At 32.3% G+C, this 20,287-nt stretch overlaps 1 protein-coding gene across 4 annotated transcripts in view; it reads right to left on the bottom strand.

Annotated features, from left to right (window-relative positions):
• Ca-beta (Calcium channel protein beta subunit) overlaps nucleotides 1-20,287 on the bottom strand; it is a 602,416-nt gene that overhangs the window by 522,504 nt on the left and 59,625 nt on the right. For all 4 annotated transcript variants that reach the window (XR_012459538.1, XM_074131403.1, XM_074131405.1 and 1 more), the window contains exon 2: nucleotides 11,489-11,575. Coding sequence is in view for 3 of the 4 variants with exons in the window: in XM_074131403.1 (XP_073987504.1) it covers nucleotides 11,489-11,575 (87 nt within the window). In the remaining variant the exon portion in view is untranslated. The remainder of the gene's footprint in view (nucleotides 1-11,488; nucleotides 11,576-20,287) is intronic.

Here is a 20,287-nt window from a genome sequence, read left to right as displayed (position 1 = left end):
AAACATTTTTTTGAAATAGATATAATTTTATAAAAATCTAATAATCTTGCTTTTTGGTAACTTTTCATATTTCAGCCTCCTTGTGCCAAAATGAAGTTTGAAATTCAATAACAAATAAGAAATCGTTATAAAAAAGACAAACCTCTGACGAAATTTAGAGTACATATTTTAAATTTTAACAACAACAAGTACAATTAAAATGGAATTCTTCGCTCCCACAAATAGACAATGCAAATAAACCAAAATAGAAACGACAACATGTTATATAACATTTCCTCTTTTTTTGGCCTTCTCTTAAACTGCTGGTAATACAGGAGAATCCGTTTTGAGGTTCTTAAAGACTGGAAAAGGTGGTTGTTGTTTGTGTATCCATTGTAACTCAAAAATCGAAAAACAGCAGAAAATATAAGGTATTCCCCTTAGGTACCAGTGGGCGCTACAAACTAGGTATTGGACAAAATCGGTTGACCAAAAGTACCACTTTATTAAATAATTATTTTTTAAAGATTTTATCAAAAGCGGCTCTATCGTACAGCTTTGAACTAGTGTACCAAGAATATTTACGGAGTTCTATAACCTTTATTAGAACCAATTATATGATGGAAATTAGAATTTTGGGACCAGTTATGAGAAAGGGCCGATTCAATCTGAAGTGCCATGTTTTTCCACAATTTTCGGTTGAAGTAGTAGTAGTAGGAAGAGACAGACATTTTTGTAAATGGTAATTATTAATGCATTTTTATTGTTGGGAATTTTGAGTACAGATTGCTACTTAAAAAAATAAATAACATTCACGTAATAACTGCAAGTTTTCAGAAGTAGCTATATTTGTCGAATCACTAGCAGCAAAGAAGGTGACGAATGCAAATTTTTTTAAAAAATAGGTAATAGACATAGGAAGGTGAGGATTTTATACTGCAGCTGGCACTTTTTAACTCAGGCATTGCAGGAATAAAGGTAGTTGATTTGCTAGAAAGGAAACGCAGTCGATGGAAGGGTATCCCAAACCACTCCTACGGTAAAACGTGAAATAAAAAGAGAATAGACATTAAGAGCCAAGGGAGGAACACTGGCAGTTTACAGGGAGAACAAAGAGATTGACAAAAAAGAGGTTTACACTTCAGTCGTCTGCAAAGCAGTAATATGTAACGATGTAGTGAAGACCAAGTGGATGCCTAATTACTTGGTAATTTGCCCAAAATCGAGTGATGTTCTCGAGCATTGTACAAGCAATGATTTCAATAATTAATCTAACTTATATTGGATAACCAACGACTACGTAGCGGAAAGTGAAAAAAAATAAAAGAAACAACTGTCTGGTTAGGTAGTTATCCCATTATAAAATGTTTGGCCAAATCCCAAAATATACATATCCATCTACACACTGCAGTATATTTACCCAAAACAAACGCTCCCATACTGACAGTCTGTGGTAGGAGAATATTAGAATGAGACAGTGGGCCATAATACACCTACTGGCCACGGAACTAATCTTCCCACAGTACACGTGTACTGATAACTTCATTATCACCGATTTTTCTGGGATAATGATGGACTGCAGGAATATGGGTCTTGCAGATTTAGTTGAGATTAGCAACCACTTCAGTTTAGGTATCTCTAAGCAAGTGATAGTAAACCTTTTGAGCTTGGAGTGTCAAATGTTTGAAAGAATCCAAACTTAACTCTGGTGCCGTGACACATATAAAAATAATCACAATTTTTTGATATTTTCAACCACAGTAGAAGAAAAAGATTTATTAAATGTCCCACTTTATGATCTGAGGAAAGTTTGCCAGATCCTTATTCTAAAAAAAAAAACCTTAATTTCATCAAAGTACTCCATTAATCGCTGTATTATTTAAAACTATGTAATAATTTGTTTAACTCTGTCGATGCCTGTCACCTAAAATGAGTACGCGTGTCTTAGGTTCGCCATCTCGGCTCTAAGCATATGTTTGCACATCCATAACTTCATGGTGGCAACATTTTGAGACCGTAATGAGCTTAATACTAATTTTTGTAAGTAGAGGTACACAAATATTTTCTGTTCTACATTATTTGCCATTGAAGTTATTCCTACTGAAATATAAAATTTATTGTCTATTAGAAAACATAATGTAAACCAACTTCCGATCAGGAAGTTAATAAATATAATCCACAACTTTTATCGGGAATCTATCCCAATATTAAAAAAAAACATCCTAGCTTTGTATCCTAAACATCCTAAGCATCCTCTAACTGTTGGGATAAAATTATCAGTGAAAAAATCAATTATCAATGAGATAGGCACTTCTTCAATTGGGTTCACTCAAAAACAGAGTCAGTTTCACGGCTTATTTTGAAGCTTTAACACCAATGCTCCAGCATGAGTATATTGTTTTAAATATCCCTTATGAGTATTCTATGCAACATTTATAAAGATTAATTAAATATTTGATAGAATACAAATAGCTTTACCTGTCCTGTTTGATTGAAAATATAGTTTATTTTCTGCAAGTGCATTCCAGTTGCTATTAATTTAAAAAAGTTAACTCGTCCACTAGCCTGCATTGTTTAAACACTTTATTAAAATGCATCAATTAAACAATAATTAATTTTGAATCAATTAAATAACCATTTAGCGAAAGCTCATTAGTATTTACATTAATTTTGAAACTCAATTAACCAAACGAACAAATGAATTAATTTTTTAAATCTTATGCGTAATTACAAAATAATTTGTCAAAAATGATATTACTTCCAAGGGTTGCAGTTTCAAATCTTTGGGAATAAATATGAACTGAATTCCCGGTTGTCATATAAGATCCAGATGTTTAGGAATCGTTAAGGCCTTGTTTGGTGTTTGTTTTTAAGTAATTTTTTTTTTTTAATAAGATGGTACAAGTTTAGACATATTTTTCCATGAATTATATTTTTAAGACGCAAAAAGGAACTTCTTCATTTATTACGTGTAACATATACTTGGTAAGCTAAATATTATTAAGTATCACACGTTCTCCTTGAGTTAACCTTTTTGTCTGTACCAGACAGTACTAAATCAGTGTGATAAAAATATATATAAATAAAATATAAGTATAACCATTTTAAAATGAGCTCAGCTCATTCGTTTGTGAGTGATCAAAAGAATACGGCATATCTTGTAACAGAATCATTTTTATAATTAATGTAAAGAGCTAAATATAGCGAATAATTTACCATTCATTTCCACCGAGAATTCAAAATAATTTATTTATTTATTTTACTTTACAAGCGCATTTAAACACTCCAAGTATTTCCAAATAAGCAGAGAATTCGAGATTTTAGATGCTTACATGCAAAAATCAACTTTTTGTTTTCAGCTTAAAATATCAGGAACCACTTATTCATGATTTACTTTTCCTGTTTGATTTTTTTGATTTGACTTCGTCAGAAAACCCAAACAGCGCTAGGATGCAGACCGGTGCATTGTAAGTTAGGTAATGTCTATCCATCGATAAAAAAAAAGAAAGCATTTGAAAGATACGAAAAGAGTTCTAGCGCATAAATTCAAAACGGGCATTCAAAGTGAACTTACAAACATTCGGAAATCCATTAATAGCCGTGATTAATAATTAAAAATTATTAAATTAAAATTATCACTTATTAATGTTGAGTTTTATTACGTGAATGAATGAATGTGGATTATTGAATTCGATCCCAATTGACATTCAACATCATTTTAAAAAAAACGTCGACGACAATTAGACTATTTTTTTTTCTTTTATAATTGACAAAAATTTCACAGTTTACAACCCACCTGATTTTATGCGTTTCATCAGCGTTTTTTGTACATTTCCCAGACGAAATTTTTCTTAGTAAAATGGGAATTTTCTCAACTTTGCAACACCACCGTTGGAAAGCTTATCATCCCAGTAGTTTTTGATTGATTCGTCTTTAATTTATTTTATGTGAAGTTTATATTTTATGTGTGAAGTTTATTTTTAAAAAAAAAATCTTTTATTGTATAATCAGAGCATTTAAATTTTTAGGTTTTATTTTATGATATACTTAAATGAATATAGATTTATTTTATAGGAAAATTAATGCTGAATTTGAAAACCTATTTTTAATTTGAAATAGATGCATTAGAACAGACGAAGTTATAGCGTACGATATAGATTTTCTAACAAATACTAGATTTACTAGACAAAGTCATAACTTAAGTTTGAGTTCTTATGAATGAATTCTTGATATGATGAAACCCAAAACCAGTTCTTAATCTTCTTATTTTTTGAGTGGTTATGAAGCATGGATCTGTTTGATGTAGATACCTAGTTCGAATCCCGGGTGTAGCTACTTTTTGATTTTTTGAAAAAAATATCAATTGTAAAGTGCATGTTTCTGCTGCCATCCACAACACCACCTTAATTGTTACTTAGATGTTAAGCCCTGCTGGAATAAGTAGGCGTCCACTTTATTTTACTTTTTTATATCTTGTTTTATATTACCATTTTGAACAGGTGGAAGGTTCGCAGTGAGGGATAAGATCGTTGATTTTCTCTGTCACAGTTCGCATGTTGCTTTATCAGACTGGCTTTGGGTTTCATCATCATATCAAGGATTCATTCCATTAGTTTGATTATAAGAATCTAACTTCCTCTAAGATTCTGTTTTTTTTTTGTTTTTTGTTTTGAAAGGTGCGCAACATCGAAGGCCCTTTGCACCTGAACTATATACCGGAAAAATAGACACTTTACTATTTTACTTGATTTACTTTAACATCTAATCTTGTCGAAACTAACCTATTGGTTGCCCTAACTCTTTCCTTCTAATCTAACTAACTAATGTTGGGGTGGAGTACTCGATATTCCTTGCACCCCTTAGAGATCTAGCCTAAATTTTAAAATCACCTATTTACATAAAATGTATACGAGGCGTGTTCAAAAAATAAGGTGAATTTTCATTTTTCTTAAAAAATATTTATTTATTCATCGATTTTTATTTTGTCTCCTTCAAAGTAGTCCCCCTCAGATATAATACATATGTGCCAGCGTTTTTTCCAATCCTCGGAACAGTTCTGATATGCACTTTTTGGTATGTCCTTGAGCTCTCTCAGCGATTCGGTTTTTATCTCCTCAATCGTCGCAAATCTCCGTCCTTTCATGGGTCTCTTCAATCATGGGAACAGGAAAAAGTCGCAGGGCGCCAAATCTGGTGAATACGGTGACTGAGACATGATAATGTCATTCAACAATTCCTGAGCGATGCTCATGCGACGGTTTTTTTGATCAAAATTCAGCAATTTTAGAACGAACTTCGCTACTACACGCTTCATGCCCAAAATTCCCGAAAAAAATTGCAGGACATGTGCCAACCGATATGCCGACAACCTCAGCAACTTCTCTAATTGTGATTCGACGATTCTTCTCAACATTTTCATCGGTTGTTGATGTGCTGGGGCGTCCAGGGCGAGCGTCGTCATTCACATCTTCTCGACCTTCTGTGAAAAGCTTGTACCACTTGTAAACATTTTTTTGACACAGAGTACTCTCACCGTACGCCACTCTCAACATTTCAAGTGTTTTTGAGCACTTAATTCCATTTTTTTACACAAAATTTGATTCAAATTCGTTGATCCATTTTTTCGACAGAAGAAAATCGCCGAACTCGCAAAACACTTGTCTTATTTATGCCTCTAACATACAAACTAAACATGCTATATAGCTACAACTTTGAAAATATGTTCGAGACAAGTGTACCAACATAAAAAAAAAAGACAATCGAAATTCGAATGTACGTAGCCCGCGAAATTTGAAAATTCACCTTATTTTTTGAACATACCTCGTACATACACTCATACACTCATCCTAATAAATATATATACATTGTTATATTGAATTAAAAACCTTAATATATTTAAGGAATTGCAGAGTGTTTTGTACGCTGTTTTCGTTGTCATTCAATACTTCTTCCAGTTGTGAGGGAATGTTAAACTTTTGCCTAGCTCTGGAATACTTGGAACATTCAAGCAGGATGTGGAATACAGTTATAGGAACGTTACACCCCGAGCAAATAGGTACTTTGAATAGTATCAATGATTGTTATGGATTTGTATTATTTTTTAGTGACCGTAAACTACAAATATTTAGGATTGAAATAGCGAGGAAACGTTTTTTTGTTTTTCTGTAACTCAACCAATCCACATAACCACGCCCTGAGGAGGACAATAAAATTTGTCGAAACGTTAGCGAAGAGACGGAGTTGTTGTTTTTTATTTAGAACCGAATCCTCGCTATTTTAATCCTAAATATATTGTTATGGATTGAATTAAAAACAATGCTTTGTTTTTTTCAAAAATCATTTGTAATACATTTAAACAATAATTATTTATTTAAAAAAATGTAAAAATTAAAGGAGAAACTGGTGAGGGAATTAACAGGTTATTCCTCTGGCCGCTAAAACTCCCTGACACCGTGAAGATTAGAAGGAGACGGCTGGCCTTAAGTTTTCATTGCTAACACCCAAATTAGATTCCGATTCTAAGATTTATTTCTTGTAAGTGATTGGCGAATTGTGCCTGCTTAGTGAATGGTAAAACAAATATTCTAGAAGGAAACAAAACCGAGTGGGAAGAAGGAACATAAGACTTGAGTAAATAGAGCTCTCTACGACTTGGTTGGATGTTTGTTTTATTGTCTTAAAATCTATTTTTATATATTCTAGCTCTGCCTTAAAAAAAAAAAGTAAATAAAAATAAACTAGTATCGATAAACAAAAAATCATTTAAGAAATTACCAAATCTTCTCAATAAGATGAGACACGTAGGTAGTATATAGGACCACAATACCAGCTTGGAACATGCAAACGCTCCACACACGCAGTTTATTGTTTCTTATCAATGATGCCACTGCCCTCAAAATTAAAGTCAAATACATAAATACAATATATTTTATTTTATTTATTTAAAAAAACCTAGAAAATTATTATAATATAAATGTATCATGTCAAAACTTGTCTTTCAATAAAGTTTGCTCAACAATTTCTTTTTTACTTTATTTTTTTTAAATTAATTAAAATAAAAGTTTCAAAGTTATTTAATGACAAGTTCGACACGAACAAGACTTTTCCAGATGAATCCTTTTTATTCAAATTAAAAAGTGAGCTTTTTTTTCTTTTTTTTTTTAAGAAGCTTTCCAAGTATACTTTAATTTTGGGAGGAGTTCAAGGTAGTTTGTAAAATAATTATTCAAGATCATTTCTGTGTCAACGTTTTGCTACCTTTCAATTTTATTTTATTTCTCGTCTTCATACAATATATAATATAAACTAAAAACATGTTTTCTTAATAACCACCAAAAACTAGATAAAAGAGATAACTGCTTGTACAGCCGTCGCAGGAGTAAGGACCTTTGGCACTTACATTAAAAATGTCCGATAGGATAGTTGTATAAGGATTTATTAAATTGAATTCAATTTAAGTGAGTTTATTCACTTAATGTACATTAAAAAAACGCGCATATGCCTACGTAAGTAGTAATAATGGTAAGAACAAAATGATAATACTTATAATATAATATATGTCCTGGAGGTTATCTTAATAATTTCAAAAAATTAAAACCGTCCGGTAGAACAGTTGTGTAAGAGTTGAACGTCCAAAACTGTATTAAAAAAAGTTTAATAAATTTAACTTTTTTTCCATAAAAATAATATTCCCAAATTTTCTTATAATATAAGGTAAATCTCCTCCTTTATAACTGTAATTTTTTTATAACAGGAATGTTTTAGCGATAATAGTTATTGAGATATGGAAGGTTATATTTTGGTGGTTTTGTAAGTCGTTCATATTTCAAACCTCTATTTCTCTGTTCGCATTGTTCCGATTTTAATGAAATCTTTACTAAATTGTAGCGAAAAGTAAGCTCTATAACTGATAGGAATAGAAAGGTTCCAGTTATAATAATAGGTAATGAGGTGTAGAATGTTTAATTTTAAATAAATGATGTGGATGTTGTCGGTCTCGACGCTGAACACAGTTAAGGAGAGACGTTTGTCTGACTGTAAGTAAGGCCCCCCTTAATGCTTTAAATTTTAATTACTTTGTAAATCCTAGCCCGAGTTTTCTAGGGTTTTTCTAGTTGACTAATATTGTTTATCAGTGTCATCAAATAAATTCTAAAATATATTAATGAGAAATTAATACAGTAAAATCATACAAATGATATCAATGAAGTATTTATGATATGTTGGATAATTGCTGATTTGTGTAAGTTTTAGCGTTTATTCAACCCTTTTACATGACTTTTTAAACTGTAAGTTTTTGTTGATTATATTGCATACTTACCTTGTTTTCGATCTTCTATTAACTGCGGATATAATAATTTTCTCCTGTCCCTTTCTTCTCTAGTGTAATCTTCACTTATGAAAATCTTACATACTCTCAACTTAAAGGAGTTTTTCACTATCATTAACTTAGTTCGAAAAGTAATCAACTTCAGCAGAAGAAGGAGTGAATTTCTTCCTTCTGCATTCCTCCCTAATCTTCTTATGTAATCAAAGTTGGTTGCAGATAGGATCAATTCCAGTTTATTATTAATGAATTTAATGACATGCTTTTCCAAATCCCAATAAGAACTAAATTTATCCTCAACACCATAAATAATAATGTTATTTGGCCTGAACTCCTTCAACAAATTTAATTTTTGCATTAAACACTTCCAACCTATAATTTGTTTGTTTTTAAAATTTATTATTTTCATCTGAAACAGCCTTTCTATTCTGTTCCATTTCTTGTACTAAGTCACTTCTCAATTCACTTATCATCTGTTTTAATTCCTCCTTATCAATTCAAAAAATGAAATAGATACAAAACAATGAGTATTGTTCAATTTTATGCAATGTACTGTGCAAGGAGTGCAGCAGGTAAGGTTCTAGTCCAGTAAACAAGGTATTGTTGCTGGACGAGCCTCCTCCACCAGCTGGTAAATACGTAAGAGATAAGTCACGGATTAAAATGACATTATATCTCCCATTTATCCTTTACGTGATGCAAACCTACCTGGATTTGTACAGTTCAGCATTCACTCTCATTAAATTACTTTTTACTTTTTCCAGTTTTATTTTAAAAACAGCTGGACATATGAAATAACAAATTTTTACCTGAGCGAAGGTGAACAGTTAAACAGGGCTATCCTCATTTAGTCTTCCATTGTTATATAATAGGAACCCTTTTTCTGATTTTCTAATTGCCATCATCGGACCCAACAAAAATCAGATAGTCAGGAGATTCTGTTCAGTTTGTTCATTAATTCTACGTTCGAATCTTACGAAAATTAGGAAATTACGTTAATTTGAAATTCCTCTTACCTCTTAAATTAAATTTAAGTTTTAAAACATTTATTTAAAAAAATATTAATCATATTTTTTCAGAATTAATTCAAATAAATAATTATTTAACAACAGTTTTAAAGAATTAAATTTTAATAAATAACAAAAATTGAATAATTATTTAGAGCAGTCCTGAGTAACCCTCAGCCTGCATTATGAATTAAGAACTTATTAACCAACAGAGTTCAGTAAATAATTCTAATTAATTATCCCCATTTTATAAGTTTTATTTTTATTTACAAAAGTAAATTGTAATACAGTTTTTAATTAAAACATTTTCAGCGCTTGTCACATTAATTTAGAACGATATTATAAAGAAAGAAACAATATAGTATTCATTAATGTTACAATGTAATTGATCAATTTCCATTCAATTCCACATTATAATCACCTGAAAATTGTTGTTTCAGGTGTCTCCGCTTGCTTGGTGGATCAATACAATGTAAATTCAGCTTTAATATTAAGTTTAGGTGCTTGATAATATCGATGATTTTATTATCAGCATAGTTACTGTAGTCTTGACCGTTTCAGGTTTTCAGCGAATGTTAGAGGAAGATCAACCAGTTTTGGTAAAGAGAATACGATTTTACTTATATTGCCGTCTCACACTGTCCTGACTGATTCAGCTGAGCTAAACTAAAAGTGCCCCTCTCTCGTTCGTGTTTCATTAATTTAAATAAAAACAAAGAGTATGATTGTGTATTTGAGAAAGAGAATTTGAGTATAAAAGTATTATTAAATGGAGTAGCTCAAATCCACTCTATTATCAGTTTTAATATCTCCCTCTAATATCACTAGTTGGTTAGAAAAGTTGCAGGAATGCTTGGTTACCTGTGTGAGATATTGTAGAAAATTGAGGGTACAAAATGTCCTTCTTGATGTAGAAGGGACAAAGCCAGGATTGTATTTTCTTAATTTACAGGCATTTCAAGGTACCCAATCTTAAAGACCTTTCAGATTTCACAAATAAAACTTGATGTTTGACAAAGCTTCTAAAATTGCATCTTTATCATTGTACTAGATCAGCGTTTCCCAAACTTTTTTTACCGCGGCCCGGTACGAGATTTTAAATTTTTTCGCGACCCACCTTATAAAAAAAACATTTATTTACAAAACAAATTTTATCTTTTAATAAAAATCAAAATTCAAGTTATTTGTTTGTTTATTTCATACACAAAAATTGCAAAATAATTATTTAATATAAACATAAGTAATTAAAGACAATCCATTATCTTCATTTAAAACTTAAAGTAAATAAAGTAAATTTTGTTTTACATATTTTGACCTTAGTGCGAAGGATGATGTTTTTCATCACATAGTAATTTCAAATTAGGACTTAATGATGTTAATTTTATTCACAAATTAGGTTCGACATCCAATCTGTTTCGATACTTATTTTTTAAGTACACCAAGGCTGAGAACGCAGTTTCACACGTATAAGTGATGACAAAAGGCATTAAAAATTGTATCACTTTTTCGCTTACGCTTGGATATTCCTTTTGACAGCGCAACCAAAAATTAATTAGTGATACAGTTTCAAACACTTTTTTAAGATCGGTGTCGCATGAAATTTAAATTAAATTATCAACTTCTTGTTCACTAAGAAAAGGGCATTTCTTTCTTTTCAATGTCACAAAAGGCACTGAATGACGAATCGAAATCAATTAATCAGAGCATCCGAATTTAAACGACCCGGTAGGAAACGGTGGTAAAGGCTGCAGCACTTGAAAAAGTTTCGAAAAATATTAAATTTAGAGCAAAATGTTATAGATATTTTTGTGTTTTTACAATTTTTGCCACGACCCAGCTGAATTTTTCTGCGACCCGGTGCCGGGTCGCGACCCACACTTTGGGAAGCGGTGTACTAGTGATTGAAAATGATTAAAATTAGGTTATTATTTATTTTATTTTCAATAAAAATTCAAGTTTTACTGAATAATTGCATACGAGTTCATAAATATTTATTTTATGTAAATCAAAATCAATCAAACATTCACAAAGCAACAGGGGAAAAAAAAATTAAATAACTAAATAATACAATAATAAGAATAATGTTGAAAAAATGAACACGTTGATAAAGAAATTTACGAACAGGCATTCCAAATTAAATTTTTGGAAATGGAGAGAAAGAAATGCCAAAAATTACCTGACGGACGACGCTGCCCGAACTATCAGAGAAACTTCCTTCACCTCCAGAACGCCTGGTATATTTCTTCGGTTTGCTCACACGGGACTGAAAATGAAAAAAAGTTTAAAATTAAAGTCATTTATCTTACAAATAATTTTACAGAATGTAAAGTAGGTATATAATTGAGTGAATGAGATGCATGTAATTTTTATCGAGTTAATGTATAAAGCGATTCTCAATTCTATTGACACAGAAATTACTAAATATATGGAATTTGTACCTTGCCGAGCGTAAGCAGTAAGCATATAAGCAATTCAAATAACGGCTATGTAATTTTTTCTTTAATTAAGGTAATAAATTCACTGGTAGGAGCCATTGCTCAACTCTTAATTGACATTTTTTATTATAAGACTCGTTGATAAGAAGCAGATCTTTTTTGCTTGATTAGTGTCTCAGCTTGAAGTTACATGTTGAAGAATGATATTTATAGCCCCAATTACTACTAATCAATGATTATTTCATTTGTTCATTAATCAAATTATTTTTGTTTATATGTTTTATATCTGCATTTTAATTTCTAATCTTTATTACTTAATTGTCATGTATTTTGTTTCGTGTTTTGATTACTTAATAACTTGCTAAATAGTAGTAGTTTAACTGAGCAATAAATACTTGATGGAGAATACATTTGAATAGTAAAGAAACTTAACTTACAACTAACCATTTTTATTATACTAATAAGAACAATACTAATTTATTTATCAGTTATAAAACAAAAACCAACAATACAGATGAACACTCGTTACTAATTTCTAACTTAATTAAAATTACAAATTATCAGACAAATAAGTGTATAAGCAAATGTACTAAATAAGTCAATAAACTATGATTCAGATTATAGAAATAGCAAGCAAACAGTAATAATTTTCTATAATGAGGAGAGAAGTAGCAGATCTTGGTAATTTTGGAACTGAAATTGATAAAATCGACAGTAAATGAACTATTTAATTTTGTTTTGTGAGGCGGAAAACTATTTTTGTTTTACTTAAATTTAAATTAATTTTTTTCTTTTGCCTAAAGTTACCCAAAATTTTGGATTCGAAAAGAGAAAAGGTTATACAGATTGTCAATTTTTTTGCTTTCGCAAAATTTAAAAATAATGCGTAAGTTGTTTACAGTATTAAATTAAAACCTCTATGTCTTTACCACTTTAATAAACATAATTGTAGTGTACACGAATTGCTAGCAGTAGTAATTATGTAAACGATACTTTTTTATAAAATCTTGCTAAAAAATTGTTTTGCAATAATAAGATAATTATTTACTTTTAATGACAGTAACATTGTACTTATTAAGACTATAAGTAGAATAATTGGTGTAATTGTTTCTGGCACATTCATCGCGGAAGCTGAATTGAAGCATCCGAGCTAAAAGCTTTAGAAATTGTCAAGAATGCATGCTTTTTCTACAATCTATTCCAAGATTCTACATTTTCTACAGCATTTATTCATTTCATCTATATTTTTATTTTATTAATATTTCGTTGTTAAAAAATCGCTATGCAGCTTAAGTCCACATTTTTATTTTTACTAATGAAATCGCCTGTATATTGTGTGGGTGAGCTTTACAGACGTTGGAACAAAATATTTAAATCTTAGAGGTTTTAAGAATGAAAAGAGAGAGGATATAAGGGTATTTAGAGCCGCACAAATTTGATTATAGTTGCAATAACTTTTTTCACTCAGATTTGTAAAAAATAGCAAATAAGAGCTCAATATTACCATGATCTGTACTCACCCTGGTGTGAGCCAAGAATCCTAATGAATCGGACCATCAATTATTACAAGATACTATTGCCGTTTTTAAGCGATCTGCCTGGGTAGGTTTATTTATCTAATTTTGGTACCAGGAAATGATTTCCTGGAAGGGGTAAAGTTTGATGGGTAATTGTTTGGTTACATCCCGATTATGAATCGTAATGATGAACAGGACAATAGCAGCAGTATGACTACTTTAAAACCGAGTTGCATTTTTTTTTTTAACTCATACATTGCTGCATGCAGAGGAGCTGGGCCTTAAGCACAAATGGACGCACACTTCTTAGCGATTTGCCTCCTTCTATTTACATGAATATCTCTAAAAAAGCATGCACCACTAGCAATTTTTTTTTATTCTTGTTTTTTCTTTACATCACTCTGTGACCTTACTGGATCAATCGTGCCCCCTACTGGTGCCAGGTTCTTTACCACCCCCTTCCAAGTTGAGCTATCTGGGAAACCTAAGAATCTGGTCGGTATGTATTCACTGGCTGCATCTGTAAAGCACGAGAAAAAGAAAAAGCAGTTGGCAATGTTGGGTTACAAGTTATCAAATAAGGATTGACATTGACAAATCTGTTCAAAAACTTAACAAAAAAAAAAATTGTCAGCAACAGATTCGAATCAACTGCTTCAAATCTCAGTTACTACGATAAAAAATAGAGTTTCAAATATGAGCGGAGTGTGGTGCTTATAAAGACTCCTAAAGGCTGAGATTCCGTAAAATTATTTTTGGAAAAATATAATACATATTTCTTTTATTAATTAGTATTTTAAAACTACCTATATAAGAGCCAGCAAATGTATATTTTTCTGCAACCATGTAGGGAAGTTCTCATTACTCAATTAAAATCAGCTGTGTAATGCCCAACTTCCCACACTAGTGGGGAAAAATTCCCATTAGTGTCACTTTCCTCACTAGTGATTGGAAAAACTTTATTGTGCTTCCTTGATATAAGTAGTTTTGTTATTAACATAAATATTTTCTGTAAAACTTTAATAAGCTTATTTAACGTAACTAAATAATTAAAAAACGAATATTTAAAAAATAAAATAAAAATTGAAAGGAATATAGAAATAAAAATAATATTTTAATAAATAATTAGTCATTTTTTATTATAACAGTTAAAAAGGTTATAGTGTTACCTTATAGAAATTTAAAATGGATTCTAGTGATTCCTGTTTAGAAAACACTCCTCCATCAATAAAAGAAACAGCAGAAAATGTAATAAGTAATGTAAATACGTAAGTAATGTAAATAATTGTAATATAACAATAAATGTTTATAATAAACAAATTACTTTTTGTAGGCTGTAAAAATGAAATTTATAATAAATTTTTAATTTTTTTTTGTTAATAAATCTAATGGTTGCAGAAAAAATATAATGTTTAACTCGAGTGTAAAGTATTTTCCTCACACTCGGCAATTTGCACTTGCACTCGCCTCGCTTCGCTCGCTTGTGCGTGCGAACCCTGCCTCGCGTGAGGAAAAGTACTACTTTCCACACTTGTTAAATAAATAACTATTGTTAAACAAATAATATGACTTACGTTCTTGATCATTTTAGTATTATACAATGGAAGGAAGGCTAGTGTTTTTCACAGATTCCTGCATTTGAGCAGTTACCGACTTCAGTTGTTATCACTGATTGCTAGCTAGACTTTCAGAGTTGTCGCAGAGTTGTAGCGCGCTTTAACCGTACTATAAGGTTTTTCATCATCGGAAAAAAAGTATTTTTCAAACGTTAATTTAATGAATTTATTTGGAATCGTTTTTTGAAAAAAAAACAAAATGTTTAATACAAATTTGGTTATCACAATTAGTTCAACAAATATATCATAAGTTGATTTGGTGAAAAATAAAATTGTTTCATTCCGCAAACATGTTTAGCCGATTCAATAATCCAAAATGAAGAAAGATGTTTGCCAAATTGGGTCATAATTTTTTTTTTTTTTTTAATAATGCCAAGCTTTCGATCTAAGAGCCTTGAAAATGACCTATATCCTGGGTCGAAAAATTGGCCTAATTAAATTATGAACGAACTCTGCAATAATCTTTTCCTTTTAACTGCATTGCAACTGTCTAGAGTGAAAATCCGTTTTATAGTTAATGCCGAGGTATATAGTTCAGTGGCTTGAATTGAAAACGACAATTTTACAGATACTAATGTTCAATCCTTGAATGTTTCGAACACAAAATCCATGTATTTATTTATTTTTTTTATTTAATTTAAGGCGCGTCTACATCTGAGAACAATTATTTATTAAAACCGATTTACGATGATCTGCCCATGTAATGAGGAGTAATAAATACGATCCACAGCCACTAAAAAGTTCTGTTGTGACTAAAGTGTCACTACTTGAGTGCAACATACGTAGGCTTCCCTAAAATGTCAAATAACTCAATTAAAATTGGATCAGGTCTTATTGTTAGATATATATCAAAACTTTGAACATTTTAAAACATCGTAAACTAACTGTGAAATATTCGATGGCAAGCCTTGGGCCAAAATTTAGGATGTGCTATGGTTTAAGTGATCAACGTCTATAGAAGTTTACAAATGAATAGAAAGAAATAGAGGTGGGTTGAATGGGTTTTGGTATTATTTGATTCCTTAACCAATAATTACGTTAAGAAATATAGTATACAAGAATAGCTAGAACCTGTAGGACTACAAATTAAACCACTTTAAGGACTAATATTCCTTTTCATATATAAAATGATTCTGATAATTGTTCGTAAATAATAAGACATTTTGAAAAAGATCTTTTTTTTAGATAAAGATGCTTTTTACAAGTTCAATACCAGCTGCACACGTAACAAATTATATGTGACTTCTGTCTAAAAGCGACTACAACAGGCAAGATTTCATGCTTCGAGACAAATAGGGGATGTATAACAAAAAAAAAAAAGAAAAGTAGGATACAGTTGTGCACTGCATTTCCACAAAGTAGCATCATTTAATTTACAAAAGTGGATAAACGTTTCTTAAACTGATTCCTTAAAAGAAAATAACAGCCTAAGGGGACAAAAAAAAAAACCCAACAACTTCCCACGATAGATTCTTAAGGGATAGTGGAGGGTGACGCGGGCGAAAGAAACATATGTATTTTATTGTTAATAAAGGGCACTTGAAGGACACACAAAAAGCGTTTTGCTATTTATATGAAAAATGATGGTAGCAAGAGACTAAATGTTTTAGAAAGCTATTCAGGAGATTCTCTTCAGGAATAGCGTGACGGAAAACTCTTAGCATTGAGGGTTGTTTAGTTCACAAAACTATGTGAAAATTATATGGCGCAGCATTGGAGGAAGTGACGTATTTTCAAGATGTTCTTAAAGTTTAGAATTATAAATATAAACAGGTAGCTAACGGCACTTGAATAAATTTTTTTTTTGTCCTGCGGCACCTCCGGAGAAAAATCTTCGGGTTACTGGCGCTAAGAAGAGAGGTAAGTAAACGTTGTGAACAGTCAATAACGAAAAGTTACCCTAATATCGATAGTTTAACGTTCTCTCATAACGACGATGAATTCTAATGTGCAGATATCCTCTTCTAATACGAAAAAGTAGGAATTATAAATGGTTTTGAGTGTGTCTCTGATTAACTACTTTCAAAAAGGGAACATAGTAGTTCATATTTTGTTTAGATGCCACTAGAAATTTATAATATAGTTTTGGTTGACCGTTTCTAGTACGATTTTTTGGTTTTCTCAGTTATATTTTTCCCTAAAACGGCACAGCGATTTTAATATTTTGCAAACAGAAACCTTATGGTAGCTAAAAATACTTTAAAATTATTAAATGAAATTTTATGATAAATCAATTGGATATTTAGCAGATGTTACAGCATAAAAGTTGTTGCCAAAATATAATTTTGTTTGATGTTATCACTTGTTCGACTATTCGAAAACCCTTGGAGATATATAGGCCAGACAAGTCAGTATCTTAAGGCAAGGGTGTACCAGTATCAGTATGATTGTAAGACAAAAAATGACGACAATTCCACCGCGCTACTTAGACACCATATTGAAAATAAACATAACTTTGACTTCCAGAATGTGACAGTACTTGATAGGGAAAAGAACCAATACAAACGTAACTTGCTAGAAATGTGCCACACAGTGAAACAAAACAACACAGTGAACTTTAGGACAGACACGTCGAATTTGGCCAACTGCTACAATTTTATCATTAAAAAATAAATAGTGTTCAGTCGAACTCATCTTTTCGCGGCGCCCCCTCCTTTTAAATTTTCGCGCCATGCTTTTCCCGCGTGTTGGTTCCCGCCAAACTTCTGTAGCCTCGCATCTTGTAACCTTCATTGTGTTTTCACTTCTCTTCTTTTCAGGCTACAGTGCATCTCGTCATCGGCAAGAAGAAGGAGCAACAACCGCCTTCCTGTATCCTTTACATCACACTTCTCTTCAGCATCAGCTTTTCTCCATTTACATCTGCAGGGTTATCTCGGTGTCTTTTGTTTGCCCTCTTTATGGCCCTGGCCCTTCAGGCCTTGACCCCACTTGGTGTCCAACCTTGTCGAGGTGGTGGGGCTTACGCACTAAGGGCACTAGAGATTAACCCTCTCTAAAACTATCGCGTTTTCCGCTTCTGGGTGTAGGCGTCTTCGTGCGCCTACATTATGGTCCTCCGGGCCGGATATACTTCCGGTGCTTCATCTCAGGTCGCGCGGTTGATTGAATACTTCTCTTGCCTTCTCTTCGCATCTTTTACGCTTATTATTCTTAAGGGGGAGTAACTTGTATTTCAAGGAAGACGACCCATTCAGTGGTGCTTAACAGTCGTACTCTGTCCCCATTTATGCTTCGCCTACGCCCCCCGCCCACTCTACGCAAATCGCTGAAGCCGAGTCTTCAGGGCGGGCGGGATGTTCAGTCGAACTCATCTTTTCGCGGCGCCCCCTCCTTTTAAATTTTCGCGCCATGCTTTTCCCGCGTGTTGGTTCCCGCCAAACTTCTGTAGCCTCGCATCTTGTAACCTTCATTGTGTTTTCACTTCTCTTCTTTTCAGGCTACAGTGCATCTCGTCATCGGCAAGAAGAAGGAGCAACAACCGCCTTCCTGTATCCTTTACATCACACTTCTCTTCAGCATCAGCTTTTCTCCATTTACATCTGCAGGGTTATCTCGGTGTCTTTTGTTTGCCCTCTTTATGGCCCTGGCCCTTCAGGCCTTGACCCCACTTGGTGTCCAACCTTGTCGAGGTGGTGGGGCTTACGCACTAAGGGCACTAGAGATTAACCCTCTCTAAAACTATCGCGTTTTCCGCTTCTGGGTGTAGGCGTCTTCGTGCGCCTACAAATAGATATCCAAAATTTTGTTCATAATTATTGCTGGGTTTTTTAAATTTACATCTAATCTTTTGGTTTTTTGGTATTTAGTGCATAAGGGTTATTTGGTTTCTCCTGTGTTTTGTGTTTAACGGTTTTTGTTGTTTAAAGAAATTTACCAATATTTATTGTATTTACTCTTTTGTTGTAATTAGTCTATTGTATCTGTCCAATTGTAATTACCAAAATTCCCGTGTAAGTCCCGCTATATCTGTATATATACACCTCTTCTCCATTTCTGGCTCTTAGTTTCTGTAACTCAACCAACCCGCATAGACACGTAAGTTTTAATAATTATAAAAAAATTTACAGTATTTTACTGTTTATGTTTATATTACTGATTTTTACTGTTTTTTCTATGTTACTGACTCTGTAAATTGTTTTGTATTTGTAATATCCAGGCCCTGAAGAGGACAATATATTTGTCGAAATGTTGGCAAAGAGACGAGTTGTTTTATTTGACTGACTCCTCGCAAATCTTCCATCCTAAGTTTAACTATTTACGGTCACGAAACCAATATATTCACCCTTGGAGATCTTCATCAAGAACTGTATGTGTTGAAGCAAGCATCACGTAACTTTTTCACCAAAGCCTTACTAAAATCAATATTCCTTGAGAAAAGATTCGAAACTAAAATATTAAGTATAATATACCTATTCCATTTTACATGGAATCCGTTGGAGAACGCCAAAAACAAAGCGCTATCTGACACAAATATTTTACGATTCCATTTTAATGTTCCAATTGAATATTTGAATTGAATATTCATAGATTTCAATGTGCAACAAATAGCCCTGAATCCACCGGTTAACAACGTTAACTGCTTTCTTCACGTTATGTCCAAATGACAAGCGTTTTGCGAAAACACTGCTGTATTCTGGTGAATTACAACGTGGGAGATCTTTTTTCGTTTGTGCAATCAAATATTGCTAAGCTAACGCTTGAGCAAAAATGCAATAAAGGATCAAATAATGCAAACGGTCAATAACGCGGTTGGAGAAATCTTCTTCTTAGATATGCGCCAGAAGGAACTGGTAAAACGTTCCTTATTAGATTGATTCTGACAGCAATTCGATCCCAAAATGTCGTAGCCTTTCCAAAATGCGTAGGCGTCGTCCGGAATAGCTCCATTTAATCCAGACTGAGCCACAGCAACGCGTGGCCGGGTAAAGCAAGTTATAAATATTTTATTTTAAACTCCTTAACATTTCTATGTTAATGCTTACCTTTAAAATGAAGGTATCCGCCTGAAATCAATGAAAACTAAATTTCATGAAACATAACCTTAAAAAATAAAATAATTAAAATATTCCACAAAGTAAACAACCGAACTGATAAAATCCATCGAAGTTTTTTTTCTTTTTAAACATTCTTTCCCCACATTCACTTAGTTTAATGGTTTAAGAATTTCTAAGCGATGAATGCGTTAATGCATCTGTAAGAGTTTTAAGTGAATGTATGTGTAGGCGGTCAGAAATAGTGTGATCCGGGAGGTAAAGTAAAGAGACTGATGAAGGTCTACCTACCTGTAAGAAAGGTACCTGACAAAAGAATTGGAAGAAGAGGCAGATGTTGCTGATTACATCTCCACCAGCTTGGCGCACAGAGAGACCTCTTAGACAGCATCCCTAACTGCCATGTCAAAAAT

The sequence above is a fragment of the Rhodnius prolixus genome, unplaced genomic scaffold (assembly GCF_049639745.1).
Source record: "Rhodnius prolixus isolate KJV_2025 unplaced genomic scaffold, Rpr scaffold_4, whole genome shotgun sequence".
Lineage (NCBI taxonomy): Eukaryota > Metazoa > Arthropoda > Insecta > Hemiptera > Reduviidae > Rhodnius > Rhodnius prolixus.
Note: the sequence above shows the minus strand (reverse complement) of the source record. Positions and strands in the feature narration are given on the sequence as shown.